This window comes from Catharus ustulatus, chromosome 35 (genome assembly GCF_009819885.2).
Source record: "Catharus ustulatus isolate bCatUst1 chromosome 35, bCatUst1.pri.v2, whole genome shotgun sequence".
Taxonomy (NCBI): Eukaryota; Metazoa; Chordata; class Aves; order Passeriformes; family Turdidae; genus Catharus; species Catharus ustulatus.
The window spans coordinates 369,286-396,206 of record NC_046255.1 but is presented as its reverse complement, the minus strand read 5'-3'; the positions used below and the strand labels follow the sequence as shown (position 1 = coordinate 396,206).

The 26,921-nt window shown below is 41.2% G+C and overlaps 1 protein-coding gene across 1 annotated transcript; it reads left to right on the top strand.

The window, feature by feature from the left end:
- The first annotated feature begins 948 nt into the window (after positions 1-948).
- LOC117009677 (nitric oxide synthase interacting protein) lies at positions 949-21,352 on the top strand. The gene is made up of 8 exons (XM_033083990.2): positions 949-1,217; positions 1,297-1,402; positions 10,259-10,340; positions 11,371-11,503; positions 14,106-14,182; positions 15,881-16,074; positions 18,824-18,932; positions 21,205-21,352. The coding sequence occupies exons 1-8, from the start codon at positions 1,148-1,150 to the stop codon at positions 21,274-21,276; spliced, it is 843 nt and encodes a 280-aa protein (XP_032939881.1). The 5' UTR covers positions 949-1,147; the 3' UTR covers positions 21,277-21,352.
- The last annotated feature ends 5,569 nt before the right edge of the window (positions 21,353-26,921 follow it).

Sequence of the window (26,921 nt, the reverse complement as noted above, 5' to 3'; positions counted from 1 at the left end):
GGGCCGGGCGGGGGTCGAGGGCCGGGGGGGCCGGGGGGCGGCCGGGCGGGGGGCGCTCACGGAGCCGCCATGATGGAGCGGGGCCGCGCGCCGCCGCTTCCTCCCACAGTGCACCGCGCGGGGGCGCGCGGCGGCGGGAGCGCGGCGGCGGGGGGCGTGGCTAAAGGGGAGCGGCCACGGACAGCCAATAGGGTTAGAGGGGCGGGGTTAAGGCGTGCCCATATAAGGAAAAGGGGTGGGGCGAAACGCGCGGAGAGACAATGTCTATAGGGGAGAAAGGGGCGGGGCCAGCGCGGGCTGAAATGGGGAAGGGGCGTGGCCTGAGTGTGGCGGGAGCGCTGAGGGGGCGGGGCCAAGCCGTGTCTATAGGCGATAAAGGGGCGTGGCCAAGCGGTTCTGTGCAAGGAAAGGGGGCGTGGTCAAACAGCGGCGGGAGCGATGAGGGGGCGTGGCCAAACTGCGTCTATAGGCGACCAATGGGCGGGGTAAGCGCGTCCATAAATGGGAAAGGGGCGTGGCCAAACTGTGGCGGGAGCCCTGAGGGGCGGGGCCAAGCCGCGTCTATAGGCGATAAAGGAGCTTGGAAAGGGGTGGGGCCAGGGATTTTTCTATAGGGGAAAGGGCGGGGCGAGTTACGGCGGGAGAGAGGAGGGGGCGGGGAAAGGGCGTGGCCCGGCCGTGCCCATAGAAGGCGAAGAGGCGTGGCTTTATCCCTATAGGGGCGGGGCAATGGGGGTGAAACTGGTGAAAGGTGCCATAGAATGGCACGGCAATGGCGCTGAGGGGGGAGATGCGGGAGATGCTGAGCGATACTGGGCTGAACTGGTTGATACTGGGCTGAACTGGTTCATACTGGAAGCAACGGGGAGCTGCGGTGCGTGGACAAAACCCTCCCGCCAGGGCGGAACCAAAACGCTGCGCCCCACCCGGACCCTTTTGCTCGACGGCACTTCCGGTCCGGAACTTCCGGTTGGGCACTTCCGGCTTCCTGTGTGGCCCCGGAGCGGCCGCTGAGGGCGGCGCGGGCCGCAAACATCGCCGAGACCCTTCCAAAACCTTTTAAATTCCACTTTTCACCACCCTCCCGTTGTTTCCCACCTTTCCAGAACCTTCTCGGGGTTTTTAACCTGGTTTCTGAGGCGCAGCCATGACCCGGCACGGCAAGAACTGCACGGCGGGGGCCGTGTACAGCTACCACGAGAGGAAAAAGGACACAGGTGGCACCTGGCAGGGGAGGTTTGGGGACATCGGGGACACGGAGGTGACGATGTGACGGTGTCCCCCTCCCCCCTGCAGCCGCCTCGGGTTACGGGACGCAGCGGGTGCGGGTTGGGCGTGACGCCATCAAGGATTTCGATTGCTGCTGCCTGTCCCTGCAGCCCTGCCGGGACCCCGTGGTGACGTGAGTGAGCCCCGAAAACGCCCCAAAAATAGCCTGAAATGACCGCTAAAATATCTCAAAAATATCCTGGAAATAGCCACTAAAATATCTCAAAAATACCCTGAGAGCAGCCCTAAAAATACCCCAAACAGCCACTAAAATAGCTCAAAAAATCCGAGAAACCGGCTGTGAAACAGCCCCAAAATACCCCAAAATCACCACTAAAATATCTCAAAACCCGAAAAGAGCCCCAAAACCACCCCGAAATAGCCACTAAAATATCTAAAAAAAAACCCGGAAAAAGCCTTTAAAACAGCCCCAAAATACCCCAAAACAGCCACTAAAATATCTCAAAAAAACCCCAAAAACAGATTCTGAAACAGCCTCAAAATACCCCCAAAACAGCCCCAAAATGCCCCAAAAAATTCTGTAAACCAGGCCCAAAATACTCTTAAAAGAGCCCCTAAAACATCCCAAAAACAGCCCCTAAATGTTCCAAAATTGCCCCAAAAGAATTTCAAAACCAGCCCCCAAAACTGCCTAAAAACAGCCCCAAAAAAACCCAAAAAACCCCCAAAACCAGCCCAAAAAAATCACAAAAAAACCCAAAACCACCTCAAAAACAAATCTGAAACCCGGCCTTAAAACACCCCAAAATCAGCCTTAAAAAAACCCAAAAACCACCCCAAAAAACCCCAAAACCACCCCAAGAAAAACCTCAAGAAAAACCCCAAAACCACCTCAAAAAACCCCAAAAACCACCCTAAAAAAAACCAGAAAAGCTCAAAATTTGCCCCAAAAAAACCCCAAAAAATCCCCCCAAAACATCCCTAAACTGCCCTTAAAAAACCCCACAACCACCCCTAAAAAAATCCAGAAAAACCCTCAAAAAACAGCCCAAAAACCCCCAAAAAACACCCTAAAAAAACCCAAAAATCCCCCTGAAAAAACCCCAAAAACCACATTAAAAAAAAACCCCAAAAAACCAAAACCAGCCCAAAAACCACCCCAAAAAAACCCCAAAAACACCACTAAAAAAATCCCAAAAAACCTAAAGAACACCCTAAAAAAAATCCCAAAAAAACCCCAAAACCACCCCAAGAAAAACGAAAAAAAAACCCCAAAAAACCCAAAAGCCACCCTAAAAATCACAAAAAAACCTCAAAAAAACCCAAAAAATCCCAAAAACCACACTAAATAAAAACCCACACAAAATCCCCCAAAAAGATTCCAAAAAACCCCAAAACCACCCTTAAAAAACCCCCAAACCCCCCCTAAAAAAGCCCAAAATTTGCTCCATAAAATCCCAAATAAACCCCAAAACCACCCCATAAAAACCTCCAAAAAACCCCAAAAACCACCCTAAAAAAACCCCAAAAACCCCAAAAGTTGCTCCAAAAAAACCCAAAACCACCCTAAAAAATCCAAAAAAATCCCCCCAAAAATCCCCAAAAAATCTCAAAAACCACCCCAAAAAAACCCTAAAAAAACCCAAAACCAGCCCCAAAAAAACCCCAAAAACCACCCTAAAAAATCCTAAAAACCCACAAAAAATCCCCCAAAAACCCAAAACCACCCGCAAAATACCCCAAAAAAACCCAAAACCACCCTAAAAAAATCCCAAAAAAACACAAAAAAACCTAAAACCCCCCTAAAAAAAATCCCAAAAATCCTAAAAACCACCCTAAAAAAATCCCAAAAAACCACCCTAAAAAAATCCTAAAATACCCTCAAAACCCCAAAACCACCTCCAAAAAATCCCCAAAAATTCCCCAAAAAAACCCCAAAATACCCCAAAACCACCCTAAAAAAACCCAAAAAAACCCCTAAAAAAACCCTAAAAAACCCCAAAAAACACCCTAAAAAAAATCCCAAAAAAACTCAAAATTTGCCCCAAAAAACCCCAAAAAAATCCCCAAAAAAACAAAAAAAATCCCCAAAAAACGTCAAAAAAAATCCCAAAAAAATCCAAAAAAATCCCAAAAAATTCAAAAAAAATTCTAAAAAAATCCCAAAAAAATCCCAAAAAAACCCCAAACCCCAAATTTCCCATTTTTATTTTTTTTACCCAAATTTCTGATTTTTTTTCCCCCAAATTTCTGATTTTTTTTCCCCCAGCCCCGATGGGTTCCTGTTCGAGCACGAGGCAAAAACTCCCAAAAAATCATAAAAACCACCCTAAAAAAAAAAACCCAAAAAACCCCAAAACCACCCTAAAAAAACCCCAAAAAACCCCTAAAAAAATCTCAAAAAAGCCCAAAATTTGCCCTAAAAAACCCAAAAAAATCCCCAAAAAACCACAAAAAAATCCCAAAAAAATCCCAAAAAAATCCCAAAAAACCCTCAAAAAAATCCCAAAAAAATCCCAAAAAATTCAAAAAAAATTCTAAAAAAATCCCAAAAAAATCCCAAAAAAACCTCAAAAAAATCCCAAAAAAATCCCAAAAAAACCCTCAAAAAAGTCCCAAAAAAATCCAAAAAAACCTCAAAAAAAATCCCCAAAAAATTAAAAAAAACCCTCAAAAAAATCCCAAAAAACCCCCAAAAAATCCCCAAAAAAACCCAAAAAAATCCCAAAAAAACCTCAAAAAAATCCGAAAAAAATCCCAAAAAGACCTCAAAAAAATCCCAAAAAAATCTCAAAAAAATCCCAAAAAAATCAAAAAAAAATCCCAAAAAAATCCCAAAAAATCCCCAAACCCCAAATTTCCCATTTTTATTTTTTTTCCCCAAATTTCTGATTTTTTTTCCCCCAAATTTCTGATTTTTTTTTACCCAAATTTCTGATTTTTTCCCCCAAATTTCTGATTTTTTTCCCCCCAGCCCCGATGGGTTCCTGTTCGAGCGCGAGGCAAAAACTCCCAAAAAATCATAAAAACCACCCTAAAACAAAAACCCAAAAAACCCCAAAACCACCCTAAAAAAAACCCCAAAAACCCCAAAAAACACCCTAAAAAAATCCAAAAAAAACCCAAAATTTGCCCCAAAAAAACCCCAAAAAACCCAAAAAAATCCCAAAAAATTCAAAAAAAAATCCCCAAAAAATCCCCCAAAAAATCCCAAACCCCAAATTTCCCAAATTTCTGATTTTTTACCCCAAATTTCTGATTTTTTACCCCAAATTTCTGATTTTTTAACCCAAATTTCTGATTTTTTTCCCCCCAGCCCCGATGGGTTCCTGTTCGAGCGCGAGGCAAAAACTCCCAAAAAATCATAAAAACCACCCTAAAACAAAAACCCAAAAAACCCCAAAACCACCCTAAAAAAAACCCCAAAAACCCCAAAAAACACCCTAAAAAAATCCAAAAAAAACCCAAAATTTGCCCCAAAAAAACCCCAAAAAACCCAAAAAAATCCCAAAAAATTCAAAAAAAAATCCCCAAAAAATCCCCCAAAAAATCCCAAACCCCAAATTTCCCAAATTTCTGATTTTTTACCCCAAATTTCTGATTTTTTACCCCAAATTTCTGATTTTTTAACCCAAATTTCTGATTTTTTTCCCCCAAATTTCTGATTTTTTCCCCCCAGCCCCGATGGGTTCCTGTTCGAGCACGAGGCAAAAACTCCCAAAAAATCATAAAAACCACCCTAAAAAAACCCCCAAAAAACCCCAAAACCACCCTAAAAAAACCCAAAAAACCCCTAAAAAAATCCCAAAAAATCCCAAAATTTGCCCCAAAAAAACCCCAAAAAATCCCCAAAAAATCACAAAAAAATCCCCCAAAAAACCTCAAAAAAATCCCAAAAAATTCCAAAAAAGCCTCAAAAAAATCCCAAAAAAATCCCAAAAAATCCCCAAACCCCGAATTTCCCATTTTTATTTTTTTTACCCAAATATTCTTATTTTTTTTACCCAAATTTCTGATTTTTTTACCCAAATTTCTGATTTTTTTCCCCCCAGCCCCGATGGGTTCCTGTTTGAGCACGAGGCAAAAACTCCCAAAAAATCATAAAAACCACCCTAAAAAAAAACCCAAAAAACCTCAAAACCACCCTAAAAAAAACCCAAAAAACACCCTAAAAAAATCCCAAAAAATCCCAAAATTTGCCCCAAAAAAACCCCAAAAAAATCCCCAAAAAATTCAAAAAAACCTCAAAAAAATCCCAAAAAATCCCAAAAAAATCCCAAAAAAATCCCAAAAAACTTCAAAAAAATTCTAAAAAAATCCCAAAAACACCCCAAAAACACCCCAAAAAAACCCCAAAAAACCCCAAAAAAACCTAAAACCCCCCTAAAAAAAATCCCAAAAATCCTAAAAACCACCCTAAAAAAAACCCCAAAAACCCCAAAAAACCCCAAAACCACCCAAAAAAAATCTCAAAAAATCCCGAAATTTGCCCCAAAAAAAACCCAAAAAAATGCCCAAAAAACCACAAAAAAATCCCAAAAAAACCTCAAAAAAATCCCAAAAAAATCCCAAAAAATTCAAAAAAAATCCCAAAAAAATAAAAAAAAATCCAAAAAAAATCCCAAAAAAATCCCAAAAAATTCAAAGAAAATCCCAAAAAAATCCCAAAAAAATCCCCAAAAAACCCCAAAAAATCACAAAAAAACCTCAAAAAAATCCCAAAAAAACCTCAAAAAAATCCCAAAAAAATCCCAAAAAATCCCCAAAAAAACCCAAAAAAATCCCAAAAAAATCCCCAAAAAACCACAAAAAATCCCCAAAAAATTCTAAAAAAACCTCAAAAAAATCCCAAAAAAATCCCAAAAAAACCCCAAACCCCAAATTTCCCATTTTTATTTTTTCCCCCAAATTTCTGATTTTTTTACCCAAATTTCTGATTTTTTTCCCCCAGCCCCGATGGGTTCCTGTTCGAGCGCGAGGCAAAAACTCCCAAAAAATCATAAAAACCACCCTAAAAAAAAACCCCAAAAACCCCAAAACCACCCTAAAAAAAACCCAAAAAACACCCTAAAAAAATCTCAAAAAATCCCAAAATTTGCCCCAAAAAAACCCCAAAAAAATCCCCAAAAAACCTCAAAAAAATCCCAAAAAAATCCCAAAAAAATCCCAAAAAAATTCCAAAAAGCCTCAAAAAAATCCCAAAAAAATCCAAAAAAACCTCAAAAAAAATCCCCAAAAAATTCAAAAAAAACCTCAAAAAAATCCCAAAAAAATCCCAAAAAATTAAAAAAAATCCCAAAAAAATCCCCAAAAAACCTCAAAAAAATCCCAAAAAAACCCCAAAAAATTCCAAAAAAATTCCAAAAAAATCCCAAAAAAACCTCAAAAAATCCCCAAAAAATCCCAAAAAAGCCTCAAAAAAAACCCAAAAAAATCCCAAAAAAATCCCAAAAAAATCCCAAAAAAATCCCAAAAAAATCCCAAAAAAACCTCAAAAAAATCCCAAAAAAACCTCAAAAAAATCCCAAAAAAATACCAAAAAAACCTCAAAAAAGTCCCAAAAAAATCCAAAAAAACCTCAAAAAAATCCCAAAAAATTCAAAAAAAATCCCAAAAAAATCCCAAAAAATTCAAAAAAATCCCAAAAATCCCCAAACCCCAAATTTCCCATTTTTATTTTTTACCCAAATTTCTGATTTTTTTTCCCTCAAATTTCTGATTTTTTTCCCCCCAGCCCCGATGGGTTCCTGTTCGAGCACGAGGCAAAAACTCCCAAAAAATCATAAAAACCACCCTAAAAAAACCCCCAAAAAACCCCAAAACCACCCTAAAAAAACCCAAAAAAACCCCTAAAAAAATCCCAAAAAATCCCAAAATTTGCCCCAAAAAAACCCCAAAAAATCCCCAAAAAATCACAAAAAAATCCCCCAAAAAACCTCAAAAAAATCCCAAAAAATTCCAAAAAAGCCTCAAAAAAAATCCCAAAAAAATCCCAAAAAATCCCCAAACCCCGAATTTCCCATTTTTATTTTTTTTACCCAAATATTCTTATTTTTTTCCCCCAAATTTCTGATTTTTTTACCCAAATTTCTGATTTTTTTCCCCCCAGCCCCGATGGGTTCCTGTTTGAGCACGAGGCAAAAACTCCCAAAAAATCATAAAAACCACCCTAAAAAAAACCCCAAAAAACCTCAAAACCACCCTAAAAAAACCCAAAAAACACCCTAAAAAAATCCCAAAAAATCCCAAAATTTGCCCCAAAAAAACCCCAAAAAAATCCCCAAAAAATTCAAAAAAAACCTCAAAAAAATCCCAAAAAATCCCAAAAAAATCCCAAAAAAATCCCAAAAAACGTCAAAAAAATTCTAAAAAAATCCCAAAAACACCCCAAAAACACCCCAAAAAAACCCCAAAAAACCCCAAAAAAACCTAAAACCCCCCTAAAAAAAATCCCAAAAATCCTAAAAACCACCCTAAAAAAAACCCCAAAAACCCCAAAAAACCCCAAAACCACCCAAAAAAAATCTCAAAAAATCCCGAAATTTGCCCCAAAAAAAACCCAAAAAATGCCCAAAAACCACAAAAAAATCCCAAAAAAACCTCAAAAAAATCCCAAAAAAATCCCAAAAAATTCAAAAAAAATCCCAAAAAAATAAAAAAAAATCCAAAAAAAATCCCAAAAAAATCCCAAAAAATTCAAAGAAAATCCCAAAAAAATCCCAAAAAAATCCCCAAAAAACCCCAAAAAATCACAAAAAAACCTCAAAAAAATCCCAAAAAAACCTCAAAAAAATCCCAAAAAAATCCCAAAAAATTAAAAAAAAAATCCCAAAAAAATCCCAAAAAAATCCCCAAAAAAACCTCAAAAAATCCCCAAAAAATTCCAAAAAAACCTCAAAAAAATCCCAAAAAAATCCCAAAAAAACCCCAAACCCCAAATTTCCCATTTTTATTTTTTCCCCCAAATTTCTGATTTTTTTACCCAAATTTCTGATTTTTTTCCCCCAGCCCCGATGGGTTCCTGTTCGAGCGCGAGGCAAAAACTCCCAAAAAATCATAAAAACCACCCTAAAAAAAAACCCCAAAAACCCCAAAACCACCCTAAAAAAAACCCAAAAAACACCCTAAAAAAATCTCAAAAAATCCCAAAATTTGCCCCAAAAAAACCCCAAAAAAATCCCCAAAAAACCTCAAAAAAATCCCAAAAAAATCCCAAAAAAATCCCAAAAAAATTCCAAAAAAGCCTCAAAAAAATCCCAAAAAAATCCAAAAAAACCTCAAAAAAAATCCCCAAAAAATTCAAAAAAAACCTCAAAAAAATCCCAAAAAAATCCCAAAAAATTAAAAAAAATCCCAAAAAAATCCCCAAAAAACCTCAAAAAAATCCCAAAAAAACCCCAAAAAATTCCAAAAAAATTCCAAAAAAATCCCAAAAAAACCTCAAAAAATCCCCAAAAAATCCCAAAAAAGCCTCAAAAAAAACCCAAAAAAATCCCAAAAAAATACCAAAAAAATCCCAAAAAAATCCCAAAAAAATCCCAAAAAAACCTCAAAAAAATCCCAAAAAAACCTCAAAAAAATCCCAAAAAAATCCCAAAAAAACCTCAAAAAATTCCCAAAAAAATTCCCAAAAAATACCTCAAAAAAATCCCAAAAAATTTAAAAAAAATTACAAAAAAATCCCAAAAAATTCAAAAAAATCCCAAAAATCCCCAAACCCCAAATTTCCCATTTTTATTTTTTTTACCCAAATTTCTGATTTTTTTTACCCCAAATTTCTGATTTTTTTCCCCCCAGCCCCGATGGGTTCCTGTTCGAGCACGAGGCAAAAACTCCCAAAAAATCATAAAAACCACCCTAAAAAAAACCCCAAAAAACCCCAAAAAACCCCAAAACCACCCCAAAAAAATCTCAAAAAATCCCAAAATTTGCCCCAAAAAAACCCCCAAAAATTCCAAAAAAACCCAAAAAAATCCCAAAAAAACCTCAAAAAAATCCGAAAAAAATTCCAAAAAAACCTCAAAAAAATCCCAAAAAATTCCAAAATTTGCCCCAAAAAACCTCCAAAAAATCCCCGAAAAAACCCCAAAAAATCCCCGAAAAAACCCCAAAAAAATCCGAAAAAAATTCCAAAAAAACCTCAAAAAAATCCCAAAAAAATCCCCAAAAAATCCCAAAAAATTCCAAAAAAACCTCAAAAAAATCCCAAAAAATCCCCAAAAAAATCCCAAAAAAATCCCAAAAAAACCTCAAAAAAGTCCCAAAAAAATCCAAAAAAACCTCAAAAAAATCCCAAAAAATTCAAAAAAAATCCCAAAAAAATCCCAAAAAATTCAAAAAAATCCCAAAAATCCCCAAACCCCAAATTTCCCATTTTTATTTTTTTTACCCAAATTTCTGATTTTTTTTACCCCAAATTTCTGATTTTTTTCCCCCCAGCCCCGATGGGTTCCTGTTCGAGCACGAGGCAAAAACTCCCAAAAAATCATAAAAACCACCCTAAAAAAAACCCCAAAAAACCCCAAAAAACCCCAAAACCACCCCAAAAAAATCTCAAAAAATCCCAAAATTTGCCCCAAAAAAACCCCCAAAAATTCCAAAAAAACCCAAAAAAATCCCAAAAAAACCTCAAAAAAATCCGAAAAAAATTCCAAAAAAACCTCAAAAAAATCCCAAAAAATTCCAAAATTTGCCCCAAAAAACCTCCAAAAAATCCCCGAAAAAACCCCAAAAAATCCCCGAAAAAACCCCAAAAAAATCCGAAAAAAATTCCAAAAAAACCTCAAAAAAATCCCAAAAAAATCCCCAAAAAATCCCAAAAAATTCCAAAAAAACCTCAAAAAAATCCCAAAAAATCCCCAAAAAAATCCCAAAAAAATCCCAAAAAAACCTCAAAAAATCACCAAAAATCGCCCAAAAAAATCCCAAAAAAATCCCAAAAAATCCCCAAACCCCAAATTTCCCAAATTTCTGATTTTTTCCCCCAAATTTCTGCTTTTTTACTCAAATTTCTGATTTTTTCCCCCAGCCCCGATGGGTTCCTGTACGAGCGCGAGGCCATCGTGAATTTTCTGCTGCACCAGAAAACCAAAATCGCCCGAGAGACCAAGGTGGGAAAACTTTAAAAATGTTCCAAAATATCCCAAAAAATGTCCTAAAAAATCCCAAAAAAATCCCTAAAAATGTCCCAAAAATTCTGGAGGGGGTCACAAAAAAAAATAAAATTTTTGGGCTAAAAACCGGAATTTTTGGGGCAAAATTTTGAGCTAAAAATGAGAATTTTTAGGCTAAAAAATGAGATTTTTTTGGGCTAAAAGTGGGAATTTTTGTGTAAAAAAAATCCCAATTTTTGGGGATAAAATTCAGAATTTTCGAGGTAAAAACCTGAAATTTTGGGATAAAAATCTGAAATTTTGGGGATAAAAATCACAATTTTTGGACTAAAAAAATTTGAATTTTAGGACTGAAAAATCACAAATTTTCGAACTGAAAAATGTGAATTTTTGGGGTAGAAAATCAGAATTTTTGGGGAAAAATTTGAGCTAAAATTCTGAAATTTTGGGATGATTTTTTTGATGATTCTCTCTGATTTTTGGGTATTTTCTCTGATTTTTTATCCAGGCCTGGGAGCGTCAGCGCGCGCAGCGGGAGCAGCTGCGGGGGGAGGGGGAAAACTCAGAAATTTTGGGATAAAAATCCAAATTTTTGGGATAAAATTTTGAGATAAGAATCAGAATTTTTGGTGATAAAAATCTGAAGTTTTGGGGCTAAAGATCAGGATTTTTGGTTTAGAAAAATAGAATTTTTGGGGTAAAAAATGAGAATTTTTGGATAAAAAATCAGAATTTTTGAGCTAAAAAAACCACAATTTTTGGGGATAAAAATCAAAATTTTTGGGCTAAAAGCCTGAAATTTTGGGCTGAAAAACATGAAATTTTGGGGATAAAAATCAGAATTTTTGAGCCAAAAAATCGCTATTTTTGTGCAAAAAAATGAGGATTTTTGGCGTAAAAAATCTGATTTTTTGGGCTAAAAAATCAGAATTTTTTGGGAAAAATTTGAGATAAAATTTTGAAATTTTAGGATGGTTTTTTTGATGATTCTCTCTGATTTTTGGGTATTTTCCCATTTTTTATCCAGGCCTGGGAGCGGCAGCGCGCGCAGCGGCGCCGGCAGCGGGAGCAGCTGCGGGGGGAGGGCGCGGCCAAAGCGCTCCGGGGGTTCCTGGAGGCCGAGACCCCCCTGGGCAAGGGGGAGACCCCCGGGGGCAGCGGGGCGCGGGGGCGGGGGGGGGTTTGGGATTTTTGGGATTTTTTTAGGATTTTTTGGGGATTTTTTTGGGATTTTTGGGATTTTTGGGGTGATTGGGGATTTTTTGGGGGTTTTTTGGGTTTTTTTAGGGGATTTTTTGGATTTTTTGGGGGGATTTTTTGGGGGGAGTTTGGAATTTTTTTAGGATTTTTTGGAGATTTTTTAGGGATTTTTTGGGGACTTTCGGGGGAAATTTTGGGATTTTTGGGGCATTTTTGGGGGATTTTTTGAGGGGATTTTGGGGGGTTTTAGGGGGTTTTTTGGGGATTTTTTGGGGACTTTTAAGGGATTTTTGGGAGGATTTTTTTGGTTTTTTGAGGTTTTTTTGGGGGTGTTTATTAGGTTTTCTGGGGGATTTTGGGGTTTTTTGGGGGGGTTTTAGGGGGGTTTGGGGGATTTTTGGGGATTTTTTGGGGGGATTTGGGGATTTTTTGGGAATTTTTTTGAGGATTTTTTAGGGATTTTTTGGGGTTTTTTTTGGGATTTTTTTGGGGGGGTTTTTGGGGATTTTTTGGGATTTTTTGGGGATTTTTTGGGGATTTTTTGGGGTTTTTTTTGGATTTTTGGGGGGTTTTTTCAGGATTTTTTGGGGATTTTTGGGGTTTTTTAGGGATTTTTTGGGATTTTTGGGGATTTTTTTTAGGATTTTTTGGAGGGATTTGGGGATTTTTTGGGGTTTTTTGGGGTTTTTTGGGGGATTTTTTTGGAGGAGTTTTAGGGGGTTTTTGGGGATTTTTTGGGATTTTTTTGGGTTTTTTGGGATTTTTTGGGGGGATTTTAGGGGGTTTTTGGAGATTTTTGAGGGGATTTTTTTGGGGTTTTTTTGGGGATTTTTTGGCGATTTTTTTTGCATTTTTTGGCGATTTTTTGGGGTTTTTGGGGGTTTTTTCTGAATTTTTTGCGGATTTTTTGGGGGGATTTTGGGGGTTTTTAGGGGATTTTTTGGGATTTTTTAGCGATTTTTTGGGATTTTTGGGAGGATTTTTGGGGATTTTTTTGAGGATTTTTTGGGGGGATTTTGGGATTTTTGGGGAATTTTTGGTACTTTTTGTGGGGGTTTTAGGGGGGTTTTTGGGGATTTTTTTGGATTTTTTTGGCGATTTTTTGGGGATTTTTTGGGGGATTTTTTGGGGATTTTTTGAGGTTTTTTTTGGGATTTTTCGGGATTTTTGGGAGGATTTTTGGGGATTTTTTTGAGGATTTTTTTGGGGGTTTTTTTTGGGATTTTTTTGGGGATTTTTTTGAGGGTTTTTGGGGTGGTTTAGGGATTTTTGGGGGGATTTCAGGATTTTGGGGGGATTTTTTAGAGGTTTTTCTGGGATTTTTGGGGGGTGTTAGGGGGATTTTTAGGAGATTTTTCAGGATTTTTTTGGGATTTGGGGGGATTTGGGGCGTTTTGGGGGGTTTTTTTTGGTTTTTGGGAGGATTTGGGGATTTTTTGGGAATTTTTGGGGAATTTTTTAGGGGAATTTGGGATTTTTGGGGGGACTTTTTGGTTTTGGGCGGGATTTTAGAAATTTTTTTGGGTTTTTTTTGTCTTTGGGGGATTTTTTGGGATTTTTGGGGGGATTTTTAGGGAATATTGGGTATTTTTGGAATTTTTAGGGGCAATTTTGGGGGATTTTTTTAGGGATTTTTAAGGGATATTTGGGGGATTTTTTTGGGGATTTTTTAGGGAGGTTTTGGAATTTTTGGGGGTTTTTTTGGGTTTTTTTTTTGGGATTTTTAGAGGCATTTTTTGGGGATTTTTAAGGGATTTTGGGGGGATTTTTGGTTTTTTTTGGGGGGATTTTTTAGGTGGATTTTGGGATTTTTTGGGATTTTTTGGGGGAATTTTGGGATTTTGGGGGTTTTTTGGGCCGATTTTTAGGGGATTTTTGGGAGGGTTTTTAAGGGATTTTAGGGTGTTTTAGAGCGGTTTTTTGGGGGGATTTTGGGATTTTTTAGGGATTTTTTTGGGATTTTGGGGTATTTGGGGGGGATTTTAGGATTTTTTGGGGGAATTTTTTAGGGGTTTTTTTGTTTTTTGGGGGGATTTTGGGATTTTTTTGGGGGATTTTTTACGGATTTTTGGGGGTGTTTGGGGACATTTTGGGTTTTTTGGGGGGATATTTTGGGAGGTTTTGGAGATTTTTTGGGATTTTTTGGGGGGGTTTTTTGGGGGATTTTTGGGGGATTTCTTTTGAGGTTTTTTGGTGGATTTTTTGGGTATTTTTTTTGGGATTTTTTGGGGAATTTGGGGATTTTTTGGGTATTTTTTTGGATTTTAGGGTATTTGGGGAGGACTTTAGGATTTTTTTGGGGGGATTTTTGGTGTTTTTGGGTTTTTTTGGGGGGGATTTTAGGGCGTTTTTGGAGGCAGTTTTGAGGGAGATTTTGGGGGGCTCAGAGGGATTTTGGGGATTTTTTGGGGTGGGTTTGGGGGTGATTTTTGGGTATTTTTGGTCATTTTTGGTGTTTTTTGGGTGATTTTTGGGTGATGTTTGGATATTTTTGGATTTTTTTGGGTGATTTTTGGGTGAATTTTGGGTCATTTTGGGTAATTTTGGGTTTTTTTCCCCCAGCCCCCCCCGGGCCCCTGCCCAGTTTCTGGATCCCGTCCCTGACCCCCGAGGCCGGAGCCGAGAAACTGCAGAGACCCGTGAGTGACCAACTGACCAACTGACCACTGACCACTGAGTGACCACTGACCAACTGACCACTGAGTGACCAACTGACCAACTGACCACTGACCACTGACCACTGACCTGTGAGTGACCGACTGACCTGTGAGTGACTGTGAGTGACCAACTGACCCCCCAGGCCGGAGCCGAGAAACTGCACAGACCCGTGAGTGACCACTGAGTGACCACTGAGTGACCAACTGACCAACTGACCACTGACCACTGACCACTGACCTGTGAGTGACCAACTGACCAACTGACCACTGACCAGTGAGTGACCACTGACCAGTGAGTGACCACTGAGTGACCAACAACCAACTGACCACTGAGTGACCACTGACCAACTGACCAACTGACCTGTGAGTGACTGTGAGTGACCAACTGACCTGTGAGTGACCAACTGAGCACTGAGTGACCTGTGAGTGACCAACTGACCTGTGAGTGACCAACTGAGCACTGAGTGACCAGTGAGTGACCAACTGACCAACTGACCAATGACCTGTGAGTGACCACTGAGTGACCAGCTGACCACTGAGTGGCCACTGACCCGTGACCACTGACCACTGACTGACCACTGACAACTGACCACTGACCATTGAGTGACGGCTGACCCCACTGACCACAGAGTGACCACTGAATGACCCCTGAGTGATCCCTGACCACTGAGTGACCACTGCGTAACCACTGACCACAGAGTGACCATTGAGTGACCACAGTGACCACTGAGTGACCACTGACCACTAAGGGACCATTGACCAGTGAACACTGCCAACTGACCACTGACCATTGAGTGACCACTGACCTGTGAGTGACCGCTGACCCCACTGACCAGTGAATGACCACTGAGTGACCACTGAGTGACAATTGACCCCTGAGAACTGACCATTGACCACTGAGTGACCACTTAGTGGCCACTGACCCCTGAGTGACCACAGAGTGACCAAGTGACCCCTGAGTGACCAACTGACCTGTGAGTGACCACTGAGTGACCAAGTGACCACCGACAACTGATCACTGATGACTGAGTGACCACTGACCACTAAGTGACCACAGAGTGACCGCTGAGTGACCACTGACCAGTGAGTGACTATGAGTGACCAGTGAGTGACCACTGAATGACCAACTGACCACTGACCAACTGACCACTGACCAACTGACCAGTGATCACTGAGTGACCCTGAGTGACCATGAGTGTCCAGTGAGTGACAAGTGAGTGACCAATTGACCACTGACCGCTAACCACTGACCTGTGAGTGACCAGTGAGTGACCAGTGAGTGACCAGAGTGACCAACTGACCAGTGAGAGACAAACTGACCACTGAGTGACCAGTGAGTGACCAGTGAGTGACCAAATGACCACTGAGTGACCAACTGACCACTAACCTGTGAGTGACCCCTGAGTGACCAACTGACCACTGAGTCACCACTGAGTGACCATGAGTGACCACTGATCAACTGACCACTGACCAAATGACCAACTGACCAATTGACCACTGAGTGACCAACTGACCCGTGAGTGACCAACTGACCAACTGACCAGAGTGACCACTGAGCACTGACCTGTGAGTGACCACTGACCAACCAACCAACTGACCACTGAGTGACCAGTAAATGACCACTGAGTGACCACTGACCCCTGAATGACCCCTGAGTGACCCCTGACCCCTGTCCCTCAGGACCCGAGTGTCCGGTGCCCGATGTCCGGCCGGAAGCTGCGCCTGGCCCAGCTGGTCAGTGTCCACTTCACTCCGGCCGAGCGCGGCCTGAGCCCCGGGCAGCTGCTGGCCCGAGAGCCGAGTGACCGCTACGTGTGCGCGGTGACCGGAGACCCCCTGGGCAACGCCACGCCCTGCGCCGTGCTGCGGCCATCGTGAGTGACCACTGAGTGACCACTGAGTGACCACTGACCCCTGAGTGACCCTGAGTGAGTGTGAGTGACCACTGAGTGAGTGTGAGTGACCACTGAGTGACCACTGAGTGACCACTGACCCTGAGTGAGTGTGAGTGACCAATGAGTGAGTGTGAGTGACCCTGAGTGACCACTGAGTGACCACTGAGTGACCGGAGACCCCCTGGGCAACGCCACGCCCTGCGCCGTGCTGCGGCCATCGTGAGTGACCACTGAGTGACCACTGAGTGACCACTGACCCTGAGTGACCCTGAGTGACCCTGAGTGAGTGTGAGTGACCACTGAGTGACCACTGACCACTGACCACTGAGTGACCACTGACCCTGTGTGAGTGACCCTGAGTGACCACTGAGTGACCAATGAGTGACCAGAGACCCCCTGGGCAACGCCACGCCCTGCGCCGTGCTGCGGCCATCGTGAGTGACCACTGACCACTGAGTGACCACTGACCCTGAGTGACCACTGAGTGAGTGTGAGTGACCACTGAGTGACCACTGAGTGACCAGAGACACCCTGGGCAACGCCACGCCCTGCGCCGTGCTGCGGCCATCGTGAGTGACCACTGACCCTGAGTGACCACTGAGTGAGTGTGAGTGACCCTGAGTGAGTGTGAGTGACCCTGAGTGACCACTGACCCTGTGTGAGTGACCACTGAGTGACCAGAGACCCCCTGGGCAACGCCACGCCCTGCGCCGTGCTGCGGCTATCGTGAGTGACCACTGACCACTGAGTGACCACTGACCCTGAGTGACCAATGAGTGAGTGTGAGTGACCCTGAGTGACCACTGAGTGACCCCTGAGTGACCACTGAGTGACCGGAGACCCCCTGGGCAACGCCACGCCCTGCGCCGTGCTGCGGCCATCGTGAGTGACCACTGACCACTGACCACTGAGTGACCGCTGAGTGACCACTGAGTGACCCTGAGTGAGTGTGAGTGACCCTGAGTGACCACTGAGTGACCACTGAGTGACCAGGGACCCTCTGGGCAACGCCACGCCCTGCGCCGTGCTGAGGCCATCGTGAGTGACCACTGAGTGACCACTGAGTGACCACTGACCCTGAGTGACCACTGACCCTGAGTGAGTGTGAGTGACCCTGAGTGACCACTGAGTGACCACTGAGTGACCGGAGACCCCCTGGGCAACACCACGCCCTGCGCCGTGCTGCGGCCATCGTGAGTGACCACTGACCACTGAGTGACCACTGACCCTGAGTGAGTGTGAGTGACCCTGAGTGACCACTGAGTGACCATGAGTGACCGGAGACCCCCTGGGCAACGCCACGCCCTGCGCCGTGCTGCGGCCATCGTGAGTGACCGCTGAGTGACCACTGAGTGACCACTGACCCCTGAGTGACCACTGAGTGAGTGTGTGTAACTGTGAGTGACCCTGAGTGACCCTGAGTGACCACTGACCCTGAGTGACCCTGAGTGAGTGTGAGTGACCACTGAGTGACCACTGAGTGACCACTGACCCTGAGTGAGTGTGAGTGACCAATGAGTGACCACTGAGTGAGTGTGAGTGACCCTGAGTGACCACTGAGTGACCCTGAGTGACCACTGAGTGACCGGAGACCCCCTGGGCAACGCCACGCCCTGCGCCGTGCTGCGGCCATCGTGAGTGACCACTGAGTGACCACTGAGTGACCGCTGAGTGACCACTGACCCTGAGTGAGTGTGAGTGACCACTGAGTGACCACTGAGTGACCGGAGACCCCCTGGGCAACGCCACGCCCTGCGCCGTGCTGCGGCCATCGTGAGTGACCACTGACCACTGAGTGACCACTGACCCTGAGTGACCAATGAGTGAGTGTGAGTGACCCTGAGTGACCACTGAGTGACCACTGACCCTGAGTGACCCTGAGTGAGTGTGAGTGACCACTGAGTGACCGGAGACACCCTGGGCAACGCCACGCCCTGCGCCGTGCTGCGGCCATCGTGAGTGACCACTGACCACTGACCACTGAGTGACCACTGACCCTGAGTGACCCTGAGTGACCAATGAGTGAGTGTGAGTGACCACTGAGTGACCACTGAGTGACCGGAGACCCCCTGGGCAACGCCACGCCCTGCGCCGTGCTGCGGCCATCGTGAGTGACCGCTGAGTGACCACTGAGTGACCACTGACCCTGAGTGACCCTGAGTGAGTGTGAGTGACCACTGAGTGACCACTGACCCTGAGTGAGTGTGAGTGACCCTGAGTGACCACTGAGTGACCACTGAGTGACCATTTACCCTCCAGAACACCCCAAAATGACCAAAAAATGACCAATAACCCCCCAAAAATGACCCTGAATCCCCCCAAACTGACCCTGAGTGACCCCTGGGTGACCCCTGAGTGACCACTGAGTGACCCCTGAGTGACCCCTGACCTCTCAAAACACCCCAAAATGACCAAAAAATGACCAAATTCCTCCCAAAAATTACCCATAATCCCCTCAAACTGACCCTGAACCCCCCAAATCTGCCCCTGAGTGACCCCTGGGTGACCTCTGAATGACCCCTGACCCCTGGGTGACCCCTGAGTGACCACTGAGTGACCATTTACCCCCCAGAACACCCCAAAATGACCAAAAAATGACCAAATTCCCCCCAAAAGTGACCAATAACCCCCCAAAACTGACCCTGAACCCCCCAAATCTGACCCTGAGTGACCCCTGGGTGACCCCTGGGTGACCCCCGGGTGACCCCTGACCCCTGTCCGTGCCCAGGGGGGCAGTGGTCACTCTGGACTGCGTGGCCAGGCTGATCAGGAAGGACATGAGGGACCCCCTGAGCGGGGAACCCCTGGCAGAGGACGACATCATCGAGCTCCAGAGGGTGGGCAGGGGGAGAGGAGGGGATTTGGGGGGATTTGGGGGAAATTTTGGGGATTTTGGGGAGATTTGGGGTTCTGGGGGGGATTTGGGGGGGGTTTTAGGGGGGATTTTTGGGGATTTTAGGGGGGATTTGGGGGGTCTGGGGTGGATTTTGGGGGGGTTTAGGTGGGATTTTGGGGGGATTTGGGGGAGATTTTTGGGGGTCTGGGGTGGGTTTGAGGGGGGTTTTGGGGAATTTTGGGGGGATTTGGGGAGATTTTGGGGGTTTCAGGTGGATTTTGAGGTGGATTTTGGGGTGTTTTGGGGGGATTTTGGGGAGTTTTAGAGGGGATTTTTGGGTTTTGGGGGGGATTTTGGGGGGTCTTGGGAGGATTTGGGGGAGATTTTGGTGTTTTGGGGTGAATTTTGGGGGGGGATTTTGGGAGATTTTGGGGGGTTTGGAGGGGTTTGGGGTGGATTTTTTGGAGGTTTTGGGGTTCTGGGGGGATTTTGGGGGGATTTGGGGGATTTTGAGGAGTTTTGGGGGGATTTGGGGGTTTGGGGGGACTTTAGGGGGGATTTTGGGGGTCTGGGGTGGATTTTGGGGGGATTTTGGGGGAGATTTTGGGAGTCTGGGGAAGATTTGGGGGGGTTTTAGGGGGGATTTTGGGGGGATTTGGGGGGTTTGGGGTGGAGTTTGGGACGGATTTGGGGGGATTTTGGGGGCATTTGCGGAGATTTTGGGGTTCTGGGGGCGATTTTTGGGGGGATTTGGGGTGTCTGGGGGGATTTTTGGGGGGTCTCAGGTGGATTTTGAGGGGTTTCGTGGGGTCTGGGAGGGATTTTGGGGAGGATTTGGGGGGTCTAGGGTGGATTTTGAGGGGGGTTTGGGGGGATTTGGGGGGGTTGGGATGGATTTTAGGTGAGATTTTGGGGAGATTTTGGTGTTCTGGGGTCAATTTTGGGAGATTTTCAGTGAGATTTTGGGGAGATTTGGGGGGATTTTGAGGGATTTTGGGGGGATTTGGGTGGATTTTGGGGGATTTTAGGGGGGATTTTTGGGTTTTGGGAGGATCTGGGGTGGATTTTGGGGGCATTTTGAGGGTTTGGAGTGAATTTTGGGGAGATTTTTGGGGGTCTGGGGTGGATTTTGGGTGGATTTGGGGGGATTTTAGGGGTGATTTGGGGAGATTTTGGGGTTTGGGGGATTTTAGGGGAGATTTTGGGGATGTTTGGGGAGTCTGGGGGGGATTTAGGGGAGATATGGGGGAATTTTGGGGGAAATTTGGGGGGGTCTTGGGTGGATTTTGGGGAGATTTTAGGGGGGCTTTTTGGGTTTTGGGGGGATCTGGGGTGGATTTGGGGAGATTTTGGGGTGGATTTTGAGGGGTTTTGGGGAGATTTTGGAGGGGATTTTGGGAGATTTTGGGGATATGGGGGGGATTTTGGGGGGGTTTAGGTGGGATTTTTGGGGGGATTTGGGGAGATTTTTGGGGGTCTGAGGTGGATTTTGGGGAGATTTGGGGGGGATTTTGGGGGGTCAGGGTGGATTTTGAGGGATTTTAGGTGAGATTTTTGGGGTCTGGGGTGGATTGCAGGGGGTTTGGGGTGGGGTTTGGGGGATCTGAGGGGGATTTTGGAGGGGATTTTGGGGAGATTTTGGTGTTTTGGGGTAAATTTTGGGGGATTTGGGGAAACTTGGGGGGTTTCAGGTGGATTTTGAGGTGGATTTTGGGGTGTTTTGGGGAGATTTTGGGGGTCTGGGGGGGATTTGGGGGTGGATTTAGGGAGATTTTGGGGTGGATTTTGAAGGATTTCGGGGGGGATTTGGGGAGATTTTGGATGTTTGGGGTGGATTTTGGGGGGATTTTAGGGGGGATTTGGGGAGATTTTGGGGTGAATTTTGGGGGATTTTAGGTGAGACTTTGGGGTTTGGGGGAGTCTGGAGGGGATTTTGGGGGGATTTTGGGGAGATTTGGGGGAATTTTTGGGGAGATTTTGGGGAGATTTTGGGGTTCTGGGGGGATTTGGGGGGTCTGGGATGAGTTTTGGGGAATTTTTGGGTTTTGGGGGGGGTCTCGGGTGGATTTTGGGGAGTTTGGGGTGGATTTTGAAAGGTTTTGGGGGGGATTTTGGGTTTTGGGAGGATTTTTGGGGAAATTTGGGGGGGTCTGGGGTGGATTTTGGGGTTAATTTGGGGTGGATTTTTGGGGTTTGGGTAAATTTTGGGATGGAATTTTTGGGTTCTGGTTGAATTTTGGGGTCCCCCCCTCACCCCATTTTTTCCCCCCCAGGGCGGGACCGGCTTTGCTGGGGCTGGGGTCTCCCTGGAAGCCAAAAAATCCCGGCCAGTGATGCAGGCTTAGGTGGGACCCCAAAATTTGGGGCTCCCCAAAATCCTGGACACCCCAAAAACCCCCAAAATCCCTTTAAACCCCCCCAAAAAATCCCTTTAAACCCCCCAAAAATCCCTTTAAATCCCCCAAAATCCCTTTAATTCACTCCAAAATCCCTTTAATCCACCCCAAAACTCTTTCCCTATTAAATAAATTTTTTTTCCATTCTCTGAATCCTCTGAAATTTTTGGGGTGCCCCCAAAAAATCCCGAATTTTGGGGCGCCATCGCCCTTTTAATTCCCCTTTTTGTGGGCCCCACCCGCGCGTTGCCGCTTTAAGGCGCTGAAGCCCCGCCCCCTTCACGGCTCAGCCAATCAGCGATTAAAACGATTTATTGGCAAAAAATGGGCGTGGCCTCACGGGCATCACCCAATCAGCGTTGAGAAAAATAAAGGGGGCGTGGCTACGAGGAGCCCACGCCCACATCTGGTACAAAATGGCGGTGGGTGGAGAAATTAGGAGCTGTCAATCAAAACGTGGGTGGCTCCGCCCCGTTTTGAGTGGCCACGCCCCCTTTTTGAGTGGCCACGCCCCTTTTGGGGAATTTCCCGCGAGTTTTTGGGGTGGGGGAGGGGCGAGACCCCCCCCCAAATTAAGACACTCGGTGGGGGAGGGGCTGCCCCAAATTTTGGGGTGACCCCCCTGATTTTCACCACTCAAAAACCCCAAATTTTAAGGCAAAAAATCTCAAATTTTGGGAAAAAAATCCCAAATTTTGGGAGAAAAATCTCAAATTTTAAGGGAAAAAATCCCAATTTTAGAGGAAAAAAAAATCTCCAAAATTTAGGGAAAAAGCCCCAAATTTTGGGGGAAAAGTTACAAATTTTAGGGAAAAAAAAATCTCAAATTTTGAAATAAAAACCGCAAAATTTGGTGGAAAAATCTAAAATTTTAGGGGGAAAACTCCTGAATTTTAGAGAAAAAAATTCCAAAATTTTGGGGAAAAAAATCCCAAGTTTTACAGGAAAAATCCCCAAATTTTGTGGAAAAGATTCCAAATTTTAGGGGAAAAAAATCCCAAATTTTGAGGGGAAAAATCCCAAATTTTAAGGCAAAAAATCCCCAAATTTTGGGGAAAAAATTCTCCAATTTAGGAAAAAAATCCAAATTTTAAGGCAAAAAATCCCCAAATATTGGGGGGAAAAAATCCCCAAATTTTGAGTGGAAAATCCCAAATTTGGGGGAAAAAATCCCAAATTTTTTTGGGAAAAAATCCCCAAATTTGAGGGAAAAAATCCTCAAATTTTGAGTGGAAAATCCTAAATTTTAGGGAAAAAAAAACCCCAAATTTGGGGGGAAAATCTCAAATTTTATGGGCAAAAATCCCCAAATTTGAGGAAAAAAATCCAAATTTTAGGGGGAAAAAAAATATCAAATTTTAAGGCAAAAAATCCCCAAATATTGGGGGAAAAAATCCCCAAATTTTGAGTGGAAAATCCCAAATTTTTGGGGGAAAAAATCCCAAATTTTTTTGGGGAAAAAAATCCCCAAATTTTGGGGGAAAATCTCAAATTTTATGGGAAAAAATCCCAAAATTTGAGGGAAAAAATCCCAAATTTTGAGCTGAAAATCCCAAATTTTAGGGAAAAGAAACCCCCAAATTTTGGGAAAAAAATCCAAATTTTAGGGGAAAAAAAAATCAAATTTTAAGGCAAAAAATCCCCAAATATTGGGAGGAAAAATCCCCAAATTTTGAGTGGAAAATCCCAAATTTGTGGGGAAAATCCCAAATTTTTGGGGGGAAAAAAATCCCCAAATTTTGGGTGAAAATCTCAAATTTTGAGTGGAAAATCCTAAATTTTAGGGAAAAAAACCCCCAAATTTTTGGGGAAAATCTCAAATTTTATGGGCAAAAATCCCAAATTTTGAGCGGAAAATCCCAAATTTGGGGGGAAAAATCTCAAATTTTATAGGAAAAAATCCCAAATTTTGAGCGGAAAATCCCAAATTTTAGGAAAAAAAAACCCCAAATTTTTGGGGAAAATCTCAAATTTTATGGGCAAAAGTCCCCAAATTTGGGGAAAAAAAATCCAAATTTTAGGGGAAAAAAATATCAAATTTTAAGGCAAAAAATCCCCAAATATTGGGGGGAAAAAATCCCCAAATTTTGAGTAGAAAATCCCAGATTTGGGGAAAAAAATCCCAAATTTTTTGGGGAAAAAAATCCCCAAATTTGGGGAAAAAATCCCAAATTTTGAGCGGAAAATCCCAAATTTTAGGGAAAAGAAACCCCCAAATTTTTGGGGAAAATCTCAAATTTTATGGGCAAAAATCCCCAAATTTGGGGAAAATATTCCAAATTTTAGGAGAAAAATTTCCAAATTTTAAGGCAAAAAATCCCCAAATATTGGGGGGAAAAATCCCCAAATTTTGAGTGAAAAATCCCAAATTTGGGGAGAAAAATCCCAAATTTTTGGGGGAAAAAATCCCCAAGTTTGGGGAAAAATCCCCAATTTTTATGTGGAAAATCCCAAATTTTATGGAAAAAAAACCCCAAATTCTTTGGGAAAATCTCAAATTTTATGGGCAAAAATCCCCAAATTTTGGGAAAAAAAATCCAAATTTTAGGGGAAAAAAATATCAAATTTTAAGGCAAAAAATCCCCAAATATTGGGGGAAAAAAATCCCCAGATTTTGAGTGGAAATTCCCAAATTTGGGGAAAAAAATCCCAAATTTTAAGGCAAAAAACTCCTAAAAAAGTGCAAAAAATGTGAATTTTAAGGCTTTGAAATTGGGATTTTTGGGGTTTTTGGGTGGAATTTTTGGGATTTTGGGATTTTTGGATTTTTTGGGATTTTGGGGATTTTTGGGGGGGGTCACTGGGGGTCTCCAGCTCCAATCCCACCTAAAAAAGTGCAAAAAATGCGAATTTTAAGGCATTGAAATTGGGATTTTTGGGGTTTTTGGGGTGGAATTTTTTGGGGTTTTTGGGATTTTTGGGATTTTTGGGGTTTTGGGGATTTTTGGGGGGGTCACTGGGGGTCTCCAGCCAGCAGGGGGGGGCGGGGAAGGTCCCCGAACATTTCGGTGCCGTCGCCCATCCCCCGCAGCGCCAGCGCTCGCATCGACGCTGCGATCCGCTCCAGGTCGGGCGGGGCCTGGAAATATAAATAAAAATAAAATAAAATAAAAAATTAAAAATAAAAATAAAATTAAAATTAAAATTAAAAACAAAAATAAAAATGAAAATAAATGTAAATATAAATATAAATATCGACGCCGCGATCCGCTCCAGGTCGGGGGGGGCCTAGGAAATAAATAAAATAAAATAAAACTTAAATCAAAAATATAAAATAAAAATCAATATAAATATAAAAATAAATACAAATATAAGAATAAAATCAAGTGTAAATATAAATATAAATATAAATAGCGACGCCGCGATCCGCTCCAGGTCGGGCGGGGCCTGGAAATAAAATAAAAATATAAAATATAAAGTGAAATACAAAATAAAAATTTAAAATAATAATAAACAGAAAAATAAATATAAATATAAATATAAAAATAAATGCAATTATAACAATAAATGTAAATATAAACATCGACGCCGCGATCCACTCTAGGTCGGGGGGGGCCTGGAAATAAAAATGTAAATACAAAATAGAAATAAAAATAAAAATAAAAATAAAAATAAAAATAAAAATAAATAAAAATAAATATAAATATAAGTATAAATGTAAATATAAATATAAATATAAATATAAGTATCGACGCCGCGATCCATTCAAGGTCGGGGGGGGCCTGGAATTAAAAATATAAAATAAAAAAAAAATTAAAATTTAAAATGAAAATAAAAATAAAAAATAAAAATAAATACAAATACAAAAATAAAATCAAGTATAAACATAAATATAAATATAAATAAAAATGTATGTAAATATAAATATAAATATCGACGCCACGATCTGCTCCAGGTCGGGGGGAGCCTGGAAATAAAAATATTAAATAAAAATAAAATAAGAAATATAAAATAAAAATAAATATAAATATAAACACAAAAATAAATATAAATATAAAAATAAATGTAAATATAAACATGAATATAAGCATCGACACCGCCATCCGCTCCAGGTCGGGGGGAGCCTGGAAATCAAATAAAATTAAAATAAAATTAAAATTAAAAATTAAAAAAAAAAATAGGTATTAATATGAATACAAAAACAAAATCAAATATAAATATAAACATAAATAGAAACATAAGTATAAATATAAATATAAATATAAATATAAATATAAATATAAATATAAATACAAATATAAATATAAATATAAATGTAAATGTAAATTTAAATATCGACGCCGCGATCCGCTCCAGGTCTGGGGAGCCTGGAAATAAATAGAAGTAAATATAAACATAAAATACAAAAATAAAAATAAACATGAATATGAATGTAAATATAAATACAAATATACAAATATAAACATAAATATAAATATAAATATAAATATATGTAAATATAAATACAAATATAAATATCGATGCCGTGATTTGCTCCAGGTCGGGAGGAGCGTGGAAATAAAAATAAAAATATAAAATAAAAATAAAACTAAAAATAAAATTATAAAAAATAAATACAAAAATAAATACAAATATAAATATAAATACAAATATAAATACAAATATAAATATAAATATAAATATAAATATAAATATAAATATAAATATAAATATCAACACCGCGATCCACTCCAGGTCGAGGGGGCCTGGAATTAAAAATAAAACATAAAATATAAAATAAAATATAAAAATTAAAAGAAAAATAAATATAAAAATACATGTAAAAATAAATGTAAATGTAAATATAAATATCAACGCCACGATCCGCTCCAGGTCTGGGGCAGCCTGCAAATAAAATAAAATAAATATAAATATAAAATATAAAAATAAATATAAAAATAAAAATAAATATGATTATCGATGCCGCGATCCACTCCAGGTCTGGAGGAGCCTGGAAAATATAAATATAAAATAAAATAAAATAAATATAAAATAAAATTAAAAATTAAATAAAATAAAATATAAAAATAAAAATAAACATAAAAACAAAAACAAATATAAATATAAAAATAAATGTAAATATAAACATCGACGGCGCAATCTGCTCCAGGAAAATATGAGCATAAAATAAAATAAAAAATAAAATTAAAATTAAAAATAAAAATTAAAATTAAAAAAAAAAAAGAATATAGATATAAATATCGATGCCGCAATTAACTCCAGGTCGGGTGGGGCCTGGAAGATAAAAATATAAAATAAAACAAAATTAAAATTAAAAATAAAAACGTAAATATGAATATCGACGCTGTGATTCGCTCCAGGCTGGGTGGGGCCTGCAGATAAAATATAAATTAGAACAAAAATTATAAAATAGAATATAAAAAATAAAATATCAAATATAATAAAATATAAAGTAGAATGTAAAAACAAATACAAAAAAAAATACAAATACAAATATAAACACAAACATAAATGTAAGTATAAATATAAATATAAATACAAATATAAATATAAAACAAAGTAAAAATTAAATTAAATATAAATATAAAATAAAAATAAAAATAAAAATAGAAATAGAAATAGAAATAAAATAAAAATAAAGCTCCCCACCTGAT

Bases quoted from the DNA above. Each gene is read 5' to 3' on its own strand.
- LOC117009677 (XM_033083990.2), top strand. From the start codon at position 1,148: ATGACCCGGCACGGCAAGAACTGCACGGCGGGGGCCGTGTACAGCTAC. The intron at 11,504-14,105 runs GGGCGCGGGGGC...TTTTTCCCCCAG, and splicing joins GGAGACCCCCGGGGGCAGCG to CCCCCCCCGGGCCCCTGCCC. The intron at 18,933-21,204 runs GTGGGCAGGGGG...TTTCCCCCCCAG, and splicing joins ACATCATCGAGCTCCAGAGG to GGCGGGACCGGCTTTGCTGG.